Raw genomic sequence first — 24,312 nt, forward strand, 5'->3', positions numbered from 1 at the left:
ATCTGTTTGTTATTGTCATTATCTTGAAGGTAATTTTCTATTTCCATTTGGATCTGGTTGGTTATGGCCTCATTATTTAATATTCATATATTGAGTCGCAACAAAGTTTCCCTTCTTCTGACTTGTAAACAGACTGTTAAGTATAAAGCACTGTGGTCAGATACATCAGCTACACCTATTTCACATTTTTAAATTCTATCTCTGTCTTCTTTTTGCATGAAAAAATTGTCTATTCTGGAGTAAACAAAATGTGTTGCTGAGTAGTGACTGTAATCTTTCTCAAGGGGGTGAAAGTCCCTCCAGACATCAAATAATCCCATTTCCTCTAATGTATTATTTATGTGTTTTGAGATATGTGATTTGCTTCTTTTCTTACTTGTTGTGTCTATACCTTAATTAAGAATCACATTAAAAATACACCACAAATTGTAACGTGGCTCGCGCCACGGAGCGAGGAGACGGACACAATCGCTGAGAAGAGCGAGATTTATTAAAGGAGTTACCATCATCGTCATCACTTAGCCAGGCAGGGTCAATAACGGGGGGGCAGTCCGAATAACACAGATACACGGGCATAACGAAAACAAGGCAAACACGAGCAAGGCAGGGAAACACAGAGAACACGAACCACAGGCGAAAGACAATCCAAACTGGTACAAAAACCCAACATCCAAACATCCAAAACAACCGACAAGGGACAAGGGACACTCAGGGATATATATACACAGAACACCAAACAAGGATCAGGTGCAAACAATGACGGGGCGTGGTAACAACGAGGAATCAGAGACAACGAGCTGGGCGGGATAAACAGGCAGGGAATAACAAAACCATGAGGAACAGAGACGTTGGAGTGACAGCGGGAAGAGGGGGCGTAGCCATACGTGACGCCACACGTGACGCCACAAATACATATTCCTTCAGTTTCTAATGCTACAGTATCAAACAAAGATTTAAAGCAACCCCATCTGCTTCTGGTGGTAGATATACATTTACCAATGTTACTGTGGTCTGTTCAATTCTCCCCTTAACTATAATATACCGCCCCTCCTTATCCTTTATTTCCTTAATGCATTCAAATGCAATTGAGTTTGATATGAAGATTCCTACGCCTCTCTGGCGTGTATTAGAATAATAATTATAATATGATTTTCTAAATCCAAACCTTTTCAGTTTCTCATGTTCAATTTTTGACAAGTGGGTTTCCTGTAGAAAGCATATTTGAAGCCCTTCCTTTTTCAGTTTTCTCATTACCTTAGCTCGTTTGACTGGGTTTCCTAGACCATTCACGTTCAAGGATATGATCCTCAATTCCTCAGATGTTGTGTTTATCATGGAAAATTACACTATTTTTTCTTATACATCCCCTTAGGCCAACAGTTTGACAAACATGAACTTTGTATGAACAATTGTAAAACAAATACAGAAAAATTACTAGTAGTGACTTCCATAAAAAGATATCGACATCCCTTATTATAAGCCGACATCTCTTTAGTGTTGGGGGGAAAAGACCTGTCACTGGGAAAGGGCCCCCGTCTAGCATTGAGAGTCCATCCACTGGGGAGCGACTTACTCATACTACTGTAGATATTAATTATCTTCCCCAAGCCAACAGTCCCAAAAAAAAAAAAAAACATCCTTAGCCCTTTATCTTTATAGTTAAACCCAGTAATAAACTTGTGGATCATACCAGATTGTGCCTAGTTTCCATTTACCGTTACTCCATCCCTCTGTGTGCGTCGCCTCCCTCACTGGTGTTGCGTTGAAAATCTTGTAGCTTTGTTCTGGCCCGCCTACTTGCGTCTGCCGCACTTCTGCCTTCAACGCGATGCCAGGATGAGAGGGCTGTAGCTCGTAGTCGCTAGCAGGGAGTCGCCTGTCGGTGCCTTCGGTGTGATATCGACCTCTATTCCTCTCCGACGTAGCTCAGCCACCGCCTCATGCGCGTTGTTGTAGGTTTTCTTTCCGCCAGCCCAGTGTATGTGCATTTTCGTGTACGGTGTCTGGAAGCGTATGCCCTGGTTTTTAAGAGCTGCTTTCACGTGTGCAGAGCTGGCCCTGACCAATGTGGTGCCCTAGGCGAGATTTTGGTTGGTGCCCCCTGCATCATCAATCATTGGGTTGATTGTGTCACTATTAAAGAAACAAATGACTTAAATATTACCATATAACTGTCACGGTGAGGGGGCCGGGTCGCCACCAGAGGGCGCGCAACCCGGCCAGCAGCCGATCCCAGCACACACCCAGAGCCGGAGTGGCTAATCGGGAGATTCGGGAGGATTCCCGATGGGCCGGCTCATGTCAGTCTGTAGTTTGGGCCGATTGGGAGGGGAAAATAATTTTGGGACGGATTTGGGCATGAAACTCCCGGGCTGAAAAAGTGTCCCACTCCGGCCCTGCACACACCCCCGCGCACGCAACCACTCCCACAGTCGCAATCACCATCATACTGAGCACCTGTTTCTTGTTTACCTTGCACTTCTTAAGCCCGCAGGTCGTCTGGTCCAGTGCTGCACATTGCCGCTACACGAGCGTCTCTGGTTGACAGCGAGTCCGTCACTGCGTTCCCTACCGTGTGTGTACGCTACGAGCTTCACCTTGCATCTACAGTGTGTACGCTACGAGCTTTACCTTGCATCACTTACTGTGAATGCGCTAAGAGTGTTACTGGTTGCCATGGATAATAAACCACCTTCTGTCCAACCCACGTCTCCGGCTGCCTCTGTCCCGACGCCCCCCGGCGTCACAATAACAAGCAATAAATATAAAGGTGTTGTACAAAAAATATTTTAAAATTATTTTACATAACGTAGTGCAGAGAACAACTTTTAAATATTAATAATAAATAAAAATTAATAAAAAACAACAGCTACCTGTCACGGTGAGGCGGTCCCCTACCGGCCGCCTCCGTCCACAGCGGCTGTTGTTGTTGTTGTCTGGTGACGTCATGTGCGTCCCTCAGGTGGGCGGAGCCCGTGATCCGTCTCACCTGAGGGTCGTTTGTTTGCCTATATATATCTTGTCTTTGTACCAGTTGACCGCTGGTCATTATATCCTTAATTTGGAGATAGTGCACGGGTTTTAGGTTTGCACACTTTCTATTAAACCATCATTTTTCCCTGAGACTTGGCATGATCGCTTCCTTTTCGTTGCTCACCCCTGCCCGTCACAGAATGACAAGCCACCCTTCGGAAGCCGCCGAGTCTCTTTTTCTTTCTCCTTCGTTCGTGGTCATGTCTCGTGGTAAGTGTTTGTCTACGTGGTGTTTTGTTTGAAGAGCTCCGCCGTGCTTTTGTGTTTTGTGTGTGTATGTGTGTAGCACGGCGAAGACCAGGGCAGTCTGCCCTGGGAAAGCCCTTCGTGTCCGTTGTGTGTTGAGAGAGTTCCGCCGTGCGTTTGTTTGTGTGTGGCCGGTGAGGACCAGGGTGTCTGCCTGGGAAAACTCTCGTGTGTGTGTGTGTGATAAGTGTGTACGGGTAACGGACCGGAGGATCAGTGTGCGTGCGCGTCGTTATGTGTTTAGTGTTTAATGTATGTGACGCGGTCACCGCTCGTCACGGTCGCCTCGCTCCCCGTGTGTCTTGTGTTTAATGTGGGGAGCGACTGCGACTCTGAGCGGCGCGTCACTATTGTGTTTATGTAGAGCATGCACGTTTTGAACCCGTTCATTTACTGTCTGTGCACCGTTTTTGTTTGCTTGTCTAGTCTTTGCGTGTGTGTTGTGTCCCAGCGTGTTGTCAACTGTTTGCGTGTAATTCCACGCATGCTCCTCCCCCTGAATGTGTGTTTGGGGGGGGGACCGGCTGTGGTCCCGTGCCATGGGGTGTGGCACGGAGGGCGTCTCTCCCGAGGGAGGCCCTGATTAGGGTAGGGCGCATTTGTGTTTTGTGTTTGTATATATGTGTGTGTGTGTGTGTGTGTGTGTGTGTGAGGTTGTGTTCTTTGTGCAGGTGCTTCTCCTTGGCAGTGTTCCTGGACCTTGTGGGGGTCTCCACCTGGCAGGAGCCCCCTTGTGTTGTGGGGTGACCGGAGCCCGGTCGTGAAGAGCCCCTCCCTAGAGGGCTGGGGCCCCCGGATGTTTGGGGACCATGGGGCTCCGGTCTGAAAAGCTCCTGCTGGGGATGGAGATCCTCCCTCCTGCCTGGGGTGACCAGGAGGCCCTTGGGGCTGCTCCCTAGCCCGCGTCGGGTGTGCTCTGGGCCTCGGTCTCTGGCGCTCCTGGGTTGGGTGGAGGAGTCCACCTTGAGATGAGAGGCCCCGGGAGGGGTTGGCTCCCCAGGAGGCTGGGGTGACCCCTAGCAGAAGGCAGGGGTCAGCTCTGGGAGGAGGTAGGTCCAGGAGGTGAAGTAGCTACGCCTTGGAGAGGTAGCCTGCACACCCACACACACGAGGGACGAAAGAGGAGCCGTAGCCCCTCGTCCTCACACCCGTGGGGCTCACCGGTTGAATGCCGGTTAGGGCGTGAGGGCCCTGTGACCAACTGGGGCGTGGTTTTGTGTTGTTAACGGCCCAGTCAGTCCAGGGTCCCGCCCGGGGAGGCGAGCTGTGTAATGTGTGTTTTTGTGTTTCAGCTCCCGGACTCAGGAGGTGTCCATGCCTGTCCCTGCCTTCCTGCCCCTTCGTGTTTTGTGTGCAGCCGCTGTGTGCCACACACCCAGTGGAGGGGAGTGCGGCTTGGTGGGGGGGTCTGTCACGGTGAGGCGGTCCCCTACCGGCCGCCTCCGTCCACAGCGGCTGTTGTTGTTGTTGTCTGGTGACGTCATGTGCGTCCCTCAGGTTGAAGTCCCTGACGGTTCGCCAATGGTATAGTGTTAATTCACCACATATTACCATTATATTACCTTTTTGTCGCCTTTGTTCGTCCACTTTTCTCCTTTTACTACCCTGGGCACCAGAGGACTTCTGCCTTTTTGAGGTCTTTATGAGGAGATGTCACTCACTCTGTGGTGTACAGAGAAACAGTAATGAGGTGCGCAGAGCGCGCAGGGGAGGGCGGGTTGGCGCGTGGGTGATAGGTGTCGTGTGTTGTTATTGCAGGCCCGTAGCCAGCATTGTGATGGGGGGGGGATATTTTTCCCCCAAAAGTGGACTTCGTTTGGCTCTCTACTCCAATGCCCCCTAAATACGCGAGCGCATTTCAAACCTTTTAATTTACACATATTTTATTCATTATAAGCAAGGTTGCAAACTTTTCAAAATCACTAGGACTGAGATTTGATTTGGGGGTGGGGGGGGGGGGGGTGGTGGTGTGTGTGTCAAACGTTGACCGGGGGGGGGGAGGGTTATGTCTTATATGTTTCCTCTATGCTGCGCCTAATGCCCGGTTCACTACACGATTTTAGGCTGGTTTTTCAGTAGCTGACTGTTTTTTTGTAGATCGCAGACAGAAGCTGTGGTCGGAGGCAAATCGGCGATCACTCATCGCTCACTCAGTCGTGTAGTGTGAACTGCTGAAAGACGCTCGCCGAGCCTGGAGCCTGGAGATTCAGTGGGGTCACATATTCTGATGGCTGCTGTCAGAATTGGTCATATATTGGCTCGTGGATACCAACAAAACGAGTAAAGAAAGTGCATCAGCGTAGTTTACGTAGCATTCGTAAAGCGTTTGTGCCTCTGAACAGAAACTGTGAAATAGCGCCCCCTGTGGTCACAAAACTCGACGGTCACAGAATCTGGTGTAACGCCGGTCTGCGTCAGAAGGACGGAAATGAAATTAATGGGGCGCACTTTATAAATATTAATATGCGTTTTAGATTTAGATTTGGGGTAAAAAAAAATCAAGTCTTTGCAAGTAAACAGGTTCAAGTCCAATTCAAGTCCCAGGTTATTGGTGTAAAAGTCCAAGTCAAGTCTAAGTCTCTGAATATTTTTTCAAGTCAAGTCAAAAGTCTTAATATTAATGACTCGAGTCTGACTCGAGTCCAAGTCATGTGACTCGAGTCCCCACCTCTGGTAGCTTATATTGCATAAGTTTCATTCCCCACCTCAAATTAAGTTCCATTTATGTAGTGAATTGTGAACTTGAGAATAAACCTCCACCGCTGTGGTTAATGTTCATGCACTGTTTGAACAATATTTATTTATTACAGCCAGGTTTAGGAGGTTGTAGAACACAGCTACAGGCCAACAACGGGTACAGGCCAACAACGGGTGCATCCCTTCTCTCTTTAGCGTATATAGAATAAGTTTCGTTCCCCACCTCAAGTCAAGTTCCCTTTGTATTGATTTGTGTGTCAGCTTCACACAACTCAACATTCAAAAAACAGCTTAGGTGCAGTCTTTGCACATTTGCCACAGAGCAGTCGCTTACATGTCTGGCAGATGTCATACGTTTTGTTCCCTGAATATCTGCCGACTTGGTATTGTTATCTTTTTGAGGGCAGGCAAGGAGCTTCAGGTAAAATTCGCTTTTGTGCCACTGCCCTAGCCGCTTTCGCCATTTTCTGCTGTGCACACAGCTCCTTTAACAACTCGAGAATAAACCTTCGTCTGCTCAGGTTTACGTTCATGCACTGTTTGAAGAATATATGTGCATTTATTGCAGCCAGGTCTAGGAGGTTGTAGAAAACCGCTACAGGCCAACGACGGGTGCCTCCCTTCACTGAATACAGTCGTGCCATTTGATCCATAACATCAACGCCACATTTAGTCGTGTTGTAATAGGAAACAGTTTCAGGCAGTTTCTTTGCGCCATTATCAATTGAAACTGTGATGCATTGAGCTCAGGATGCATACATTTTTTTTAGGTTTTGCCTGGTAAATCGAGTTATTTTTCCAGCCCGCAACACCTTGGTGGAAAATCTTTCAGACTGTGCCTGTGTACATGGGGGCATCTCACGTCTGATTTTATTCATCGTACCAACAATAGTTGTTTTGTTCGCCAAAAGGGTGTTTGCAAGTGCCAATGAAGTGAAGAAATTGTCAGTTATTACATTTCTTCCTTTACCCGTGAAAGGCTCTATCAAACGGAACACGATATTTTCAGACAACCGTTGACCAGCCGGCCTGCTTTCATCTTTCCCTAGATAGGGAATGGCGTTCAGCATATATTTTGTTTCAACATCAGCGGCCACCCAGAACTTAATCCCAAATTTATCGGGTTTATTGGCCATGTACTGAGTGAAACGACAGCGAGCTTTAGTTGGGAACAGTTGCTCATCAACAGTTATGTTCTCACCGGGCGTGTAAGAAGCAATACTGTTTTTCACAAATTTATCAAATATCTCAGAGATCATGGCAAGTTTATCAGTCGCAAGGCGGGCAGCCCTTGTGCTCTTGTCATCAAAGCGCAGATAGCGCATGTCTAGACATTGTCTTTTTGAAAATGGAATTTCCCATGTCAGCAGACCAGTATTCATCCAAATACCAAAGTTTCATGCTTTTACTGGCTGTTATACCTCTCAAATAAACGAGACCCACAAATGTTTTCAGTTCGTCAGCTGTTAGTTTGAACTGAGCATTATATCGTTCAGCCTCTGCCTCTGTGTATTTCAGAATTGCGCCCCACATTTCTGTGTCAATCAAACACAGTAAGCTGGTCAGTGGACTTTTAATTTTGTCCTTGGCATAACATGTAGGCCCTGGGGTTTCTCTCACAATATTGCACTCTTGTGCTCTACCCCAAGGTTTGCCAGCAGTTTGTTCAAACCACACCGTACCGTCTTTGGCCTGAAATGAGTCACCACCACTCTCAGTTTCAGAGTCCGATTCTGAATCTGTAACGTGAGACCTCCGAACACAGATGACTCACGGGGTTTGTATTAGATGGACTCAGGAGCAAACTCAAAGGACTGATAATGAACTGAGACCTCCGCGATAAGCGGGAAAAGCAGAAAACAAAAGCAGAGATAAAAACTCTGAAAACCAACAGAAAATACACGGAGGAGAAAACTCGACGTGTCGGCAAAAAGGAGAACAAACGAACAAAATAATAAACTTCAGAAACGAAAAACACACGGAGGAAAGACTCAACGTGTCAGCAAAACCCAGACGCACAAACGAACAAAGTAACAAACGCCAGTGAGGGGCAGCTGGCTGAAGCGTGACGCTTGGGAAAAAATAACTAAGACAACCCTTCAAAGAAACAAACGATAGGAAGGATAAAGAGGGGGGAAAACTTGAGGTAGGCCAGGGAAGGCGCAGGAGAAAAAACTCGAAAAGAAAAGCGTGGTAGCGAAGACCAACACAGAGAACTTGGAGAGAACACCGGCTGGCAGTACGAGCGAGAGGCAACGAACAACTCAGCAGTGAGGCACTGCAACTGTGCCTGTTAAATAGGGGAAGGCACAGCTGCAGGTCCTCACTGCTGATTGCGTCTTGTTTGCGCATTAAGTCGCGCACTCCTCTTCGTGACGACAGGAGGGGCGGTCCTGGACCCAGCCCTGACTGTAGTAGGTAGAGCGCGCCCTCCTGTGGCGACAGGGGGAACGGTCCTGGACCCAGCCCTGACAGAATCAGATTCAAGATTCAGATCCATTTCACTTTCGCCCTCTCCATCCGACACCTCACATTGTTCACCCTCCGATTCCATCTCATCAATATTGCACAGCATGTCCAGTACTTGCTTTGGGGTGTACATGCTTCTCTGTGCTTTTTTTATAATGCACTATGCAACCTTTCAAACGCCCAAACCAAGGAGTCACGCAAACTGTGTTGCTGTTCAAATGCCAAAACCAAGCTTTCAAGCAAACTGTGTTGCTGTTCAAACGCCAAAACCGAGCTTTAATGCAAACTGTATTGCTGTTCAAACGCCCAAACCGAGCTTTCAAGCAAACTGTGTTGCTGTTCGATCGCCCAAGCAGAGTTTTCACTCAAACTGTGTAGCCGCATCCCAACGAATTTATAGCTCGCGTTGCCTCATGAATGCTATTGTGAATAAAGTGTTCATAACAGAACCACCCATGCCATCATCTCAGTTTTACATCGCTCGCAAAGGTATGCATTTACATACGTAACTTGCATTCTGCTTAATTATTTTGTAATGCCAGTGTGTCAAAAGCAGCCATACATAATGTATGTATCTAACAGCTAGCCATGGCGAAGAGGGATTAAACCCGAGAGATAATTTCTTTGAGATATTGACTTGATAAGCAATGTCGATAATATTATAGCGATACGAGCGAAATCGATTTAAACTAGCCTGTGCAGGGTTTTTTTTTAACAATGTAAAAATACTAGTTTATTAAAAGGACAATTCTGGGAAAAGTCATGAAAGGAGGGTTCTGAAATTGGATCCAGTGCAAAGATATTATTTTTTCAAGTAACCGGTGCTCGGCACTTCTAGGTATAATTAGGTCGAACAGAGGCGGCGCTTCTAGTAGACGTCACAGCGGTCAAATGACCGGTGCTTTGGCGCTTCTAGTGCTAGAGGTGTCGTCAACTAAGGATTTTCATAGTCTAATCTGAATCGTCAGATTTTCCCTTTAGTCGACTAATAGTCGAATCATTATTTTTTTTATTTTTTTATCTAGAGCACCTTAAACGGGATCCTGTTCTCATTCATGACTTTTTTCCACTTCAAAGTAAAAACCTAAAACACTTATTTATTTACTTATTTTTTAAATGAAACGTTAGAGAACATTAACAAAAAAAAGTCACCGTCAGCGCGCATATCGAACTGTCAGACAGGCACTGTGCAAAATGTCAAAAATATTTTAAATAAAATATGCCTGCCTGAAAATATTTTACAAATTGCCACACAACAGCAAAAAAATTATAAGTAAAGATTCAACTAACGGGGTTTAAAAAGCAAACAACAAAAAATGTTTATAGGCCTACTTGCCGAGACGCAGCGCGACAAGATGAGACGACACGACAAACGGCTGAACTGTTTTTTTTTTCGCCTTGTGCAATTTAAATGGTATGCCATGTTGGTTGTTGTCGTGTGAAATGAAAGACGTTGATGACATAACTTGCACTTTACTTTGTGTGACGGGCAGGGTGAGCGAAACAAAAAGGAAGCGATCACGCCAAGTCTCAGGGAAAAAGTATGGTTTAATTGAAATAGTGCGCAAACCAAAACCTGTGAACTTATCCAAATGAAGGATATAATGACCAGCAGTCAACCGGTACAAAGACAAGACATATATAGACAAACAAACGACCCTCAGGTGAGACAGATTGCGGGCTCCACCCACCTGAGGGACGAACACGACACCACAATAACCGGACAGCTGCCGCTGTAGACGGAGGCGACCAGTAGGGAGCCCGCCGTACCGTGACAGTCCCCCCCACCAAGCCACACTGCCCTCCACTGGGTGTGTGGAACACAGCGGCAGCACAGGAAACACAAAGGGGCAGGAAGGCGGGGACAAGGCAGGGACACATCCACTCCAGTCCAGGAGCTAAAACAAAACACAAAAACACAGGTTAGCTCACCTCCCTGGTCGGTCACAGGGCCCTCACGCCCTAACCAGCATTTGGCCGCTTAGCCCCAAGGTGTGAGGACGAGGAGCTACGGCTCCTTATTTGTCCGAGGTGTGTGTGTGCAGGTTACCTCCCCGGGACGTGGCTGCATCACCTCCCGGACCCTGTGGGAGGATCTCCATCTTGAGCAGGAGCTCTTCAGACCGGAGCCCCATGGTCCCCAAACATCCGGGGGCCCCAGCCCTCTAGGGTGGGGCTCTTTAAGACCGGGCTCCGGTCACCCCACAACATAAGGGGGCTCCTGCCAGGTGGAGACCCCCACAAGGCCCAGGAACACTACGCTCCACCACCAGGGAGAAGCACCTGCACAGAAAACACAAATGCACACACACACCACCTCACTCCAACACAAAACACACACTACCCTGATCCCCCCTACAATGGGGGAAGGGTCTCCTCCAAATCAGGAGAACCCCCCACACTATAAAAATCTGCTATCAACAATAGGTCAACCTTATGGCATTTGTCAACCTGCTTCCATGAGGGATACACATTAAAGTCAGCCAAATCAAAGACAACCGACATGATTGCACAAAAGCACTAATGCCAATGCAGCCAATCTTCAACTCACACCCCCACCACACAGAGGAAAAAAACAGCCAAACCCAAAACACAGCAACACCAACCCAAAATGGAGAGCCAAAAAAAACTAAGAAGAGAGAGAGAAAAAAAGTGGACGAGCCCCCAATTTGTTACGTCCCTTGTAAAGGCCGCAACATGTATGTATGTGTAGGGGTTTCACCTACTAATCCTTTAAAGTAGATATAATTTGTTTTACCTTAATTATTAATCAGTCTCATTAATTTAGAATCAGTCTCATATTCTAATTATACCAGAACCACAAGTTTAGGTAATTAATTAAAGGTAATTAATGGTTTGGTATCTGAAGGATTTAACTATGAATTCTTTGGAGGTTTTGGCATCAACCACTTTTGAATGACATCAACACAGACAATTTGGTGAAAATAAATGATACATTTATTTAAAACCAACTATTCTAAAACAAACAGCATCAACAAGGATCAGTACATTTACAGTGAAGACTGGGTATCTAATGTGTGTGTGTGTGTGTGTGTGTGTGTGTGTGTGTGTGTGTGTGTGTGTGTGTGTGTGTAAAAAGGGGAGGAGAGCTTGTGCGCGTGTGAGGAGGCGTGAGTTGTAGTTTCAGTTCTCCTATAGAGAACAAAGCAACTAAAATGGCGCCGAATTTAAACAGTAGAGCAGCGCTGCTGTATGTTAATGAGCTCAGCTGGTTTATTCCAACGTGGTCAGAACAAAGAGTAATGGAGCTGGCTTAATAACTAAAAATTAATGTGGTGTGTCTGAGAACGGGGAAGACTACAAGTTGTCCACTAATCAGATAAATAAAAGATGGTGGCATGCACAGCAAAGAGAACTTTGTATATACAAATCTTGATGAAGATTATGAAAATAAATTTAAACACAAAACACTGAGAAGGTTTTAGCTAAACTTGGATAAGTCTGCAGTGTTCAGGATTTTGGGTAGTGTCGTCGTCCTCCCTGAATTAGGAGGGAATTTCCACCACAGGCTCCACGTTGATAAAAGCGAAGTCGTCCAGGTGTGCTGGGAATCGTCCTTCTGGATATGAAGTCCAGGAATGAGAGTTTAACAGGGAATTGATTGCCTTTGTTTCAGTCCGTGTGGCCGCGTTAGCAAGCTTGATTGAAGTCGTTCGGTGAATCTGTTGTCGCGGTAATGTTGATCAGTTGCTGGTTAAATTACACCTTAACTCGGGCTCGTTAATTAAGTAATACGACTTTCAGCTGTTTGCTGTTAGTCGTATCAAAGTTTGCGTGCTCTTAATGAAAACCGGAGAGAGAGAAATGGCGGAGCCTGTCTTTAATAGGTCTAACCTTGGTGTCAGCCAAACAGAGAGAGAGAGATGAATGGCTGTCCAGGGTATTTAAACACCTGAACTGTAGACACACCCTTACTTCCGTCAAAGCAAGCTTGTTCCATGTGTTGCCAGTGGTACTGCCACCTGCTGGTTTAGCATGGTACCTACATATGTATATAATCTGTACTAATATGGATGATGGAAGAAATGTAAATCCAGGACAAAGTTATCTGATTGGGACTTCCGGTTGATGTTGGCGTTAGAGTAGACGTAGGTTGCCGCCTCTCCTGCAAATTGTGCACATTTAACCAAATAGAAGCGTCTAATCTAATTAAAGTTCATATCAAACGAGGTGAAATCACTACATGATAAGTGATACATTGGAAAGTCAGAATGTCGCGGAATCTCAGAGATAAAACGGCTTCAAAACTAAGGTCTTCAACTCGCACTCCTGCCGTTGACCGAACGTTCCCGGCTAAAGCGGCTACATTGGGTGATGCTAACTCGGCCACGGAGCCTCGGTCCTCCCCACCTAAGAGTCCGCCGCGTACACGTTCGGAGAGCAAGATAGAAGATGAGCGAGCTGTCGATGATACAGTTCCTCCACCCTGGATTTTGCCAGCATTAAAAAACATGGAGCTACCGCTGCTATCGGAACATGCAAACACGCTGGACAAGGCCTTACAGCTGATCCAGGACTCATTAAATTCCATTCAACAAATTGTGGATGCTCATACAGGTAGCATTAATGCACTAGAGATCGCTACATCTGACCACAGTGACAGAATTGTCGCTCTGGAAAATAAATGCGAATCTCTTCGCTCTCAAAACACTGAACTGCTGGACAAACTGGACGACTTGGAAAACAGATCGAGGAGAGCGAACCTCCATGTTATTGGGATTCCCGAGAAACTGGAGGGAGACAACTCGGTTAACTTCATGACTGATCTGCTCTTTGAGGTTTTTGGCGCAGAGAAGTTCCACTTCCAACCTGTCCTGGACAGAGCTCACAGACTGGGTCACGCTCCGTCCAATGGAAAAAAAAGCGTAAAAATATTTAGTCATCTCAAACTGTTGGGTGTTGACATTATTTTCCTACAGGACAATCACCTGGCCAGACTTGAACATGTGACACCGCCACATAAAGGAGACCCATGGGATCCCTATCGTTAAGTATTAACGCTTACATTTCTGGTAGGATTATATGGGTGACCCCATGGAATAAGTCCTTCAGTACCCTAGGCTGTTCATTGGAATGTGGTGGGAGGAGGTGTAGCTTCCTGATGTTTCTTTGGTATTGGGGGTGGGTGTATTTCAGAATATATCACTTCCTGTTAGTTCGTAGAGGGTAAGACTTTTATTATGAATGTGAACCCTGATGTGAGGACAGGAAAAGGAAGTATGGCAGCCATCTTAAAGAGGGGAGGGTAATGTGTAAGAAGGTAGGCCTGGGGAGGCAGGCTGCGCAGCTACAAATGAGTATCGACCTTCTCACAACCTTGTCCTTGTCCTCTGGATTACCCTTTAAAAGAAGAAAGCGGATTACCCTTTTTTGTTGAAAGCCAGGAATCGCAAGGAACTGGGTGAGCTCATTCCAATTTTTCTTTTTTTTACCTTTTGGGATATTTTTAATTTTTGTATGGTTGGGCCCATGTTTTTTGTTTTTTGGACTTTGGCTTGAACCATTGTGCTGCTGGGGTTGGTTTTTTGGATTTTTCTCCTTGAGGACATGATATACTCCTTCCTTTTTTCTTTTTTGTTGTTGGGATTCAAAGGACGATACATTGACTTTTGACTGAGCTTAAATTCATTGTGGCTCTGGGTGTTTAGATGTTGCTGCAAGGGGTGAGGGCTGGGCTGGGCTGAATAAAAAACTTATCATGTGCAACCTTGGTAACGTACTGGCACTTGCATGGTTTATACTCTCCTAATTAGTTCTCAGAATATTGATAGTAACAACCAAGTTGGTTAAATCGTTACAAACATACTAGACTACGTAGAAGATGGATTAGTCAGGTATTCCATTCTAATTTTAATTCCATATCCAGGGGAGTTGCTATCCTTCTTCATAAAAGGGTTCAATTTACACCATCAACAATCCTGTCTGATCAAAATGGCAGATACATTATTGTCTGTGGTCTTCTTTTTCAGACCCCTGTTTTACTTGTTAATGTATATGCTCCAAATTGGGATGATGTGGATTTTATGGATGGGGTGTTCTCTAAAATTCCCAACCTGGACACACATAAACTTATTGTTGGAGGACAATAAGCTGTGTTGTGGATCCTATGCTGGATAGGTCTGTGGCTAGGAATACTCCCTATTCCAAGTCATTGTCTCTGAGGAGAATGGATGTATTGATCCATGGAGATTTAAGAACCCGTTAGCTAAATCTTTTTCCTTTTTCTCACAAGCCACATCGTTCATTTTCTCGCATAGACTACTTTTTTATAGATCAGCATTTCTTAGAGTCCATAGAAAGCATTGACTGCTTGCCAATTGTAATATCAGACCATGGACCAGTGCAATTAGTACTCAAGTTTGCAACATGCGAGAGGGAGAGAACACCATGGCGTTTTAACGCTCTACTCGTAAGGAGTTCTGACCAAGAGAGACTTGGTCTGATGCAGTTGAAATTAGTTCACAGGGTTTACTACACTAGGGCTAGGCTGGTGAAATTTTTCTCCACTATAGACGCCGCATGCCTGCGGTGTCATTTTGTGCCGGCTGACTTAACACACATGTTTTGGTCATGTAAAGAGCTAGATAAGTACTGGACAGACATCTTTAGAACACTTTCGAAAGTGTTTAAACTGATTTTGGACCCTGACCCCCTGTGGGCTATGTTTGGTGAGCCTGAGGTTACCCCGACATGCACGGCTGGTGACTGTGGGGCTATAGCCTTTACTTTATTGCTAGCTAGACGAAGGATTCTATTGAACTGGAAGCTGGCTGCCCCACGTTCCTATTCACTGTGGTTAAAGGATGTGATCTTCTTTCTTGGTCTAGAGAGGATTAAGGTTGACCTTAGGGTTTGCACCCTTAAATTCTATGAGACTTGGCAGCCCTTTATTACCTATTTTGAAAATCTTACTAAACTTGCGGTGGAGGGAGCGGGAGAGGAGGAGGTTTGATTGATTTATTTATATATTCATATTTATTGTTATTATAATTTATTTATTTATTTATCTTTTCTTTCTTTTTCTTCTCTTATATTGTGTGAAGTGAATGTCTGTCGGGGGGTTCTTGTATGTAATATGTTGAAATGGATGACCCACACAAACTAGAAAATTAATACAACTAATCCTAAAACAAAAGTATAATTCTTCTTACCTACACTGATAGACACTGATACAACCAGTGTCTAAGCACAAATATATAACTTCTCCCACAAGGCTCACACAAGACTAACAGAATTCTTACCAAAGACAACACACACCAAGACACAAAGTTATACAAATCCACAAGAGCTAGCACACAATATATCCGAACAGCAGCATACACCAGTATCCCACACACAAAGCCTCTCTGTCTCCTCTCAATCTCTCTCCCCCTATTGGGATCTTCTTCCTCTTATATATACACGAGGCCCAAGTGGAGGGGCGGAGCCAGAGTGAGGTCGTAGCCAAATCCAGGCCCAGAGGATCAGGAGGTGGATCTGGCAGCATAGGATGTAACACTGCGTAGATCCACTCTGGTGAAGCAGCAAGTCCCCTTCTGCTGGAGGGCATCAGGGAGCAATTAGGGCAGTTAGGGTATCTTTACCAGCATAGGATTTAAGCCCTAGTAATCTAGGCATGGTCTCAAGCCGTCCATCTGTTTTACATAGAAGATGGCGGCTGATGTAGGTGAGGAGGCGGGTGGATGTGACTGTGCTGAAGCCTCCTGAATGTAGTGCTCCATCACCTGCTCCTCTTCCTGGGAGAGCATGAAGACTCTCCACCTGGGGGGGCAACTCCCTTCAACAGCTTGGTGGCACAGTTGTCCTCATAGTGAGGAGAGAGCTGGGTGTGCTTGGTGAGAGTGAAGACCTCCGCTAGATCCTGCTGTGATCAGGGATAGGGATGATGTGGTCCTCCAGACTCACCCAGGTGGACAGCAGAGGCAGCGCCCTCTTCTGGAGACAGTGTGACATGGCTACTGCACCAGGAGCTCTGTGCCAACATAACCAGGGAAGTCCTACTGTAACGGGACAGGATGGGAATGGCACATATAAAAGGAAAGTTGTCTGTGAGAGGTGTGTGTGTGTGAGGTGTGTGAGGTGTCTGTGTGTAACCGGACGTCCATCCAGGGCACGAGGGGTGCAGCCTCTCTGGAGTTTATAAATTAGCTTTACTGTCTTTAGATAGATCGATAAATCAATAGATACTGTAGATCCCTGAACAGTACAGAAGAAGTGATGTCAGCTACTGTGATGTTTCTGCATTTGGTCTGTTAGAAGATCTTAAACCTACAGCCAATCTTCAACACTGGGATTAGGATTAAGTTGTTTAACCTACAGAGGAATGGTCCTTTAACATTGGGATTAAGATGACATTTCCAATCACAAATGAGTATCTATAGAATCTAAATGGATGAGGACAGAAGTGTAATTTATTTATATAATGTGCCATTGGTTTTCAGTGTGCAAATGTGCTGTTTGTTTACTTTAAAAATACAAATATATTTCGAAGAGTCAATTCTGTTTTATATTTATTTCAATCAACTGTCACAGAAAAAGCAGTAGTGAAACTTTTTCTGTGACAGAAAAAAGTTTGGGAAAAAAAAATAAACTGGGTAAAAAATAAACTCTCTCAAGATCGCTGCTGTCCCCTCTACGTACTGAAAGAGGACCTAAAACCAGTGGGGGGTGTGTGTGTGTGTGTGTGTGTGTGCGTGTGTGTTTTAAGTTCACTAACAATACACAATAACACCATCTCATTAGGTGAGTCAGTGATGCCAAAAAGAAACAGTTAAATCAGCCTGTACAAGAGAAGGAGAGAATCCTCTGTCAGTGCTGTTTACAGTGTGTTGTTTACAATGTGGTGTTTACAGTGTGTTTTGATGGTCACTGAGACCTCGTCAAGAAGGAGAAGTGAAAGACCTCAGCAGAGCCGAGTGATAAACTCCAGAAATGTCAAAGGGCCAAATGAGACGGTTCCACCATGAAGCCTGGAATTTTTTTTACCAGCGTGTCAGGCCTGAATTCCCCAACGTTCCTCCTCCAGAAGGTGCTGTCCCCATGGCTGTGTATAAAGAGGTGGCCTGTGTCTTATGGGCCACACGACAGCAGCTTCATCTCCAGTGTTTCTCTCACTCTGCTGCTCTGCTTCATCAGCCGTGTTCCAGCTTCAGTTGAACATCTAACAACATGTCCACCATCCGCGTGCTCCTCCTGTCTGCAGTGGTGCTCCTGAGCACTGTCGCACTCACTGAAGGTAAGACAGAAGACAGACAGGCAGAAACAGACAGGCAGAGACAGAGAGACAGACAAAGAAACAAATGTAATACTAAATATCATCTCAGTGTTCCAGACGTGTCTTCAGTCATCATTTGTAGAGGTTGTGGGGGGTGCGGGTGCTTGTGTTTGACATCAGCTGACAGCGACTGTCCCGCAGGTATGCGTTACGGGACTGGACCTAAGTCCTGCTGCTTCGACTTCATTAACAAACCCGTTAAACTGAGCAACGTGAAGAGCTACCTGCTGACCAGCCAGCAGTGCTCCAAAGAAGCCGTGCTGTAAGTGTGTGTGTGTGTGTGTGTGTGCGTGTGTGTGAAACTAGGAACAACAAATTCACAACATGTGGTGTAGAATTGTGTGTAATTTTATGTAATTTCCTTCACTCAATGGAGCTTAAGTCTGTGGTTCTGTGGTCCTACTCCACTCACCTCTCACCAAACACACCAACGCAGGCAGTTCCAGCTTTAAGACACTTCAGATGAGATCATTTGGCCTCATCAAAGACTTCATCAATGCAGGCATCATGGATATGTTTCTGTTAAAATTTGTATGGTACATTCATGAGCAAAGCAGTAATACTTTTTGATTGACATGTTTGATAAAATCATGCTACAAGCTTCATTCTGAAGAGGTTCTGGGTTACTTTAGGTCATTCAAACTCTGAACTGGTTCTTTACTGGTTCTTCTCCCTGATGGGAGCTGATGGCCAGTTTCACTAAGGTTCACATCTCTATTGTCCTGAGTGTGTAAGACATTGTGTGTGTTTCTCCACTGTAGGTTCTCTCTGAAGAAGGGACAACAGGTGTGTGCCAGAACCACTGACCCATGGGTGCAGCAGCATATCAAGGTTCTGCAGAGCAGGACGGTGGGAGGCCAGAACCCTCTGTGATCCTCTTCATCACACTCTTCCTCATCACGACTGATCACTCACGTCAGAGGAGGACAGATCATATAATACTCTAACAATGTCCAAACCTTGTGGTGGTCTGTGCTGTATTTACCACTAACCACTCACCATGTTAAAGCTATCTGTTAGACATATGAATGTGAACAGGAATGTTTCTGGGCATGTTTGATTTTTGTAGTTTTATGTATTTGTATTTACAAACACAGCTAAAAGAAACAGTGGTCAAAGTTTGTGTGCAATCAGTGTAATTCAAGAGATTACCAAGATTACTCCAAGTTTGGTTCTCACAGCTTGTGTAATATCTAGCTAGATTTACTATTGTATTTTGTAATTTACATGTACTTTGTAAAATTCTCATTAAGTGGACCAACTCAACTAAATAAAGACATCAAAATTTACTTTGAATCATGAATGAAAAATTTACTAGTTATTACTGTAAACTGAGATGCTGTGGATTTCTTGTGTTATGGTTATGGATGAGTTAACTACCATTAGAACAGGTTCAGTCACAACTGAATTATTTAATAATAACAATTGTTATTATTATTATTATTATTAATAATAATAATAATAATATTTTATCACTGTATACCACTAAACTTGCTGCAAAATCACTGAAATCATTTAGAAAGTCTCAACAGGACTGTACACATTTGTTAGTGAGAATGCATTCTTATCTGTAGCCAGATTCATTATATTAATAGATAGCATCTCAAACAAATTAGAGATCATTCCACTCTCCGTCTTTAGGTTGTCATTTTTAGCTTGTGGATCGAATACCATGCACGGACATGTGTGCTAGATGGCTATAAGCAGTGCTTAATTTGTAAATCAAACGATGCCGGAACGCAAACAGCGGCATGAGACAAGGGGTCACTGAGGCCAACAATGTCACAGGATCGCACACAAAACGCAACGCTTAGGCGCACAAATGTCAAAATAGCAAGCCAATTCGTATAGCCTATATAAATTACTTTTAAATGATTTACGTGTGTTTTATAAGTGTTTTAAATGCAGAAGTGCATTTAAGTGCATTTTCAAGTACTTTAGCCTAAATTCCAGCAATTTACAAATCTGAAACACAAAGCAACATTAAAATTTGTCAGGTAAATGTTCCTTCCCCTGTTTTTGAGGGGTGTTTCTTTATACTACTAACTAGCACACTAAATAATGTGACGCGGCAAGTATAAACGCCTCCTCCGTTCGCTGAGGTTCGCGCGATGTGTGCGGAGTCGCGCGTTACGGTCACTCGCGTAAGTATACTTGCTTTATAAGGGAGACGCCTAAAGGCGTCGCTAAAAAGGAGAGCTCTTATGTGATTTAGAAAGCCTGAATGTGGATCTTGTGTTTAAAAAAATTTATTTTATAGAATTATTTGTTCAATTAATTGGTTCAACGCAGACAGATTTCTTCATAACTTATAATTAGTAGGCTTGAAAGTTACCGGATCGAGGCAGACAGTTCCCGGAACGCACCCTTCAAAATGAAAGAGTTCCCGGATCCTGTTCCAGCAGGATCCGGCTCAAATTAAGCCCTGGCTATAGGGTTACGTGGATAGGGTATGTACATAAGAAGGATGCTTGGAACTGTTTGAGAGAGGAAGATTCACATTGTCCCGAGACCTCCCTCAAGCAAGACCTGAGTGCTTGATAAGATGCTGTTCTTTTTTGTAATAAACTTATTATTGACAACTAAGACTTCTTCATTCATCATCACAGCATTGCTAAAGAAGAAAATAGACCTCAGATTCATTTGGGATTATATATTCACCAGAGGTTCCAACTAAGGAGCAGACACACAGATAAGGGAGTGAACTGAATGTCATAGTGTTCTGACTGAGGGTCACAGACAGTAAATCACAAATACAATTACAGGCACAGACACAGTCTCAATTCTTTTGGAACTAGGTGACGTCTCTTGGCAGCTCGCAGAAGGTCGGTTTAGCCTGTTTGTCTCCGGCCAGGTCGTGACTCTGGATTGTCAGCAGCTCCTAATACTACTCCGCCGACTAACTAGCAGGCCATGGGCTGTGCTGCAGGATAACCAGGCGGCACCATCCCGAGTGGGGTGGACACCATCTCTGCCTAAGGGACCAGGCTTTCCGTTGAATCTTTTATGATTAAATGTAGTCAACTTGATTTTGTTTTGTCATCTGTGATCTGAGAGCTGGTTACACCCGGGAGGTGACTTACCATTTTAATCTCTTTGTTTAAAATTACAAAGGAGTGATAACATTGACTTGAGGAGGATCCAGATGCAGGGTATCTTTTTATTTAAAAGGCAACGCAGGGGTAAATCATGGTAAATATGAACCAGGTTAAATAGGCCAGTAATTACTCTATTACCATCGGGTGGAGCGGTAGGAGCCTAATACTCTGGAAAAGATGCCCTCTGGTGGTGTGAGAGGGAACTGTTGCCAGAACTGCAGGCAATAGGTGTCTCCACTTAGAAATGACTTTGCTTTACACTGAGATGATGACAGCTTTTTTAAAAGGCTTGCTGAAGAATATATTTGCTATTTTCCAATGCAGACATTAAAAGTTTTTTTTATTAAGTATGTATCATTGGACATCTTTGCATAAATACCACCCAGTGATGTAGTTGTTTATATGTTTGAAAGTCAAGACTAATTTTCTTCTGACAATGTACTTTCAAATGTCTATGTGTATTTTGAATATAAGAACCACTGACCCATGGGTGCAGCAGCACATCAAGGTTCTGCAGAGCAGGACGGTGGGAGGCCAGAACCCTCTGTTATCCTCTTCATTCCTCATATTCCTAATATTTTATTGCATGTAAACATGGTCTTAAGAAAAATGTAAGAAAACAACTTCTTGATTTCTCACAGAAGTGGCAGAGATTTTAATTTTAAGTCATTTTATATATTTGTGGTCAGCAGATCATCTTAAGACATGGCTGACCATGTTTTAAACTGCCCACAGTATCAGACTGAGATGAGATTCATCTCCCAGCTACTCTCTGCCCCAGCACAGCTGGTGTGACAAGGCCAATGAATCTGATCAAATTCATGACTAGTTTTGCTTTTTGTTTCTCTGGGCTCTTTACACTTTTTATTCCTGTAAACAAGTTACTTGAATGATTTTACAAGATTAAGTGCTCCTCAAAAATTTCTCAAGTCTGTATGTATTGTTTGTGGCCCCATCAAGGAGAATGTGAATCTAATACCATCACTCTTTCACTGTCTCTTTCTCTCTCTCTCTCTCTCTTTCTGTGCAAATCCATTACTGTAAGAAATCTTAAGACTGAATGTGAAATGTGAACATGAGGGGGACAATATGATTCAGTGCAAGTAATGAGTTTTGACATCAGTCTCATGTTGTAGGTTTGACTTAAAAAAAAAAAACGAATGACGTGCACATAACCAAAGTTCGTGTGTTTAAATCCATTTATGGATAAAAGTCAGAAAATCGTAAACATGAATACAGAAGTAAAGTTATGAGACAAAATTCTGATTCCATTGCATTCCTTGGCTTAAACTAAACAAAAAGGTATAATGGAAAATTCATTCCTGCTTATGTAGATTTGTTTTTGTAAACTCTGAGGTGAGTCAGTGTGGGAGTCAGTGAGGACTGGATCACTAACCTGTGTGGATCGCTGCATATTACAAGATCACTGCAGAATCAGGCCACATGCAGGAAGTCTTAAATGTTCATTTGTGTTGTCATTGTCATAAATGTCACTTTAGCTCTAAGAAAACTGCATCACTGTTCAGTGGAGCTTTGGTGTTATACCGGGGGGTCCTGTTCATTGGAAAGCTGTAAAACCACAGAGACAAAGTCAGTCATGCTGCACAAGCAGAGTTCATGACTTCTTCACAACTGCCAGCACTTCAACCATATACAAAACCCATCCTGGTGAGATACAAAACCCGTCCTGGTGAGATGCTGCACAGATAAACCAACTAACACACACAGATGGTCACAGATTAAAGGCTTTAACCTCTAACTAATGGATCTGCTGACAGGAGAGGACGCAAGTGTGAGTGAAGCAAGAGATTTTTTGCAAAACTGCAAAGCGGAAAAATCAGGGTCGACCATTATCAGCCTTAGGCAATACAAAAAATGGCTCAAAACCCTTTAAACTGCCACAACTTGGTTTCTAAACACAAGAGACTTTGCAGTGAACATGAGTGCAACCTTATAAAGGAATTAACACTTCCTGCTGATGTTTGCAGGTGAGTGTTTGTGTAATCAGTACACTGGTGAAGCTGAGCAATAGTGCCCCCTAGGGGATGCAGTGGAGAGGTGTGGGGAAAAAATCAAAAGAAACCAAACAACAAAAATGTGAGATTCATGCCATTCTGCTAGAATGAGGAAGCTGTCTGCTCTGCTGTATGTGCTGCTGCTCTGGTCTCTCCAGCTGGTCTCTAGTGGTGAGTCTCCTGAATTTACTAGATACATCACTGTCAGTGTTGGAGGATCAGTATCACCAGAGCAGGACTGTGGCACTGCTAGATTACTGAACCCACATTCACACACACAGAGGGAGGAGATGACCCTACCAAACCAGGACAAAGGGGCCGTCGTTTGTTTACTGTGTACTGGGATCATGATGTGAACTGCTTGGTTGTTACTCCTACAGCTCCACCTGTGTATATCTCAGACTGCTGTGCTAATGTGAGTAATGTGAAGATCCCTCTGAAGAAGGTGGTGTCCTACAGATATACACCAACTGACTGTTCCATTAGAGCCATTATGTGAATGATTTAACTTCTAATACTGACATGATGATGCCATTAGGACAAATGTGCACTTGATTCTTAACCATGTTACACTTTAGCACTATGTTATCATAGTAATGTGTCGCTTGTTTTAATCATATTTTGTTGTCTCCTGCAGATTTAAAACAGTAGCAGGAAAACAGTTCTGTGTGAGTCCAGATGCTGTGTGGGTCAGCAGCCATGTCACTACTGTGGACACTCGCAACAGTACCACAGTGAAGACTACAACTACAACTCACACAGTGCTCTCTGAGTGATAAAAACCTTAAGTAAATAAATCAGTACCACGTTGAAGCAAACCGACAAATTGAATGTCACAATGAAGACTACAACTACAACTCCCACAGTGCTCTCTGGTCTGGACACTCACAATGATAGCTCATCATATGCAAATTAATTATTTGGAAAGTTAGAGTATTCTGCATAAAGTGTTAAACACATGGATGCTTCATCCAATTTTTAATGTCATTTTAAAGCTATTTTAACTCTCGGTAGTCTGTTGAGGGGCTCTATACATTCTAGACAACCCTATCAAGATCCAGACATCAGGTCAAACTGACAGGCTACCTGCTGAATCACTAAGCTATAACATACAAGTTACATTAAAATTGATTAAAATTTTGGTTGCTATTGGCTAGTCAGCTTTCAGAAGAGGTTTGACATGCTTAAAATTGACCAAATCATGATTAAACTAATGCTGTGGATCATTAAAGATTCTTGAACAACTGACGAAGGAAAGAAAAAGAAAAGACAAACCATAACCCACCACATAAAAGTAGTTCAAACTGAAGGGAAAAAAGCCTCAGGACACTGAGGAATTTTGTAGAGAAAAAAAAACTGGGAAAATATCAACACATCAGGTCATTGGTAATAAGTATTCATTGGTCATTACTTTTGTAAGTCGCACTGGATAAGAGCGTCTGCTAAATGCCATAAATGT

The 24,312-nt window shown here is 44.1% G+C and overlaps 2 protein-coding genes across 2 annotated transcripts in view; both read left to right on the forward strand.

The window, feature by feature from the left end:
- LOC143527621 (uncharacterized) overlaps positions 1-24,098 on the forward strand; it is a 57,567-nt gene extending 33,469 nt beyond the window's left edge. Inside the window, exon 7 of the mRNA XM_077022929.1 lies at positions 23,491-24,098. Within this exon, the coding sequence (XP_076879044.1) occupies positions 23,491-23,629 (139 nt within the window). The 3' untranslated portion in view covers positions 23,630-24,098. The remainder of the gene's footprint in view (positions 1-23,490) is intronic.
- Positions 17,525-19,064, forward strand: LOC143527213 (C-C motif chemokine 26-like). Its single transcript, XM_077022260.1, has 3 exons — positions 17,525-17,701; positions 17,882-18,002; positions 18,502-19,064. Exons 1-3 carry the CDS (start codon positions 17,635-17,637, stop codon positions 18,611-18,613), a joined length of 300 nt encoding a protein of 99 aa, XP_076878375.1. The 5' UTR covers positions 17,525-17,634; the 3' UTR covers positions 18,614-19,064.
- Positions 24,099-24,312: the final 214 nt, after the last annotated feature.

Source organism: Brachyhypopomus gauderio, chromosome 11 (assembly GCF_052324685.1).
Source record: "Brachyhypopomus gauderio isolate BG-103 chromosome 11, BGAUD_0.2, whole genome shotgun sequence".
Classification (NCBI taxonomy): Eukaryota; Metazoa; Chordata; class Actinopteri; order Gymnotiformes; family Hypopomidae; genus Brachyhypopomus; species Brachyhypopomus gauderio.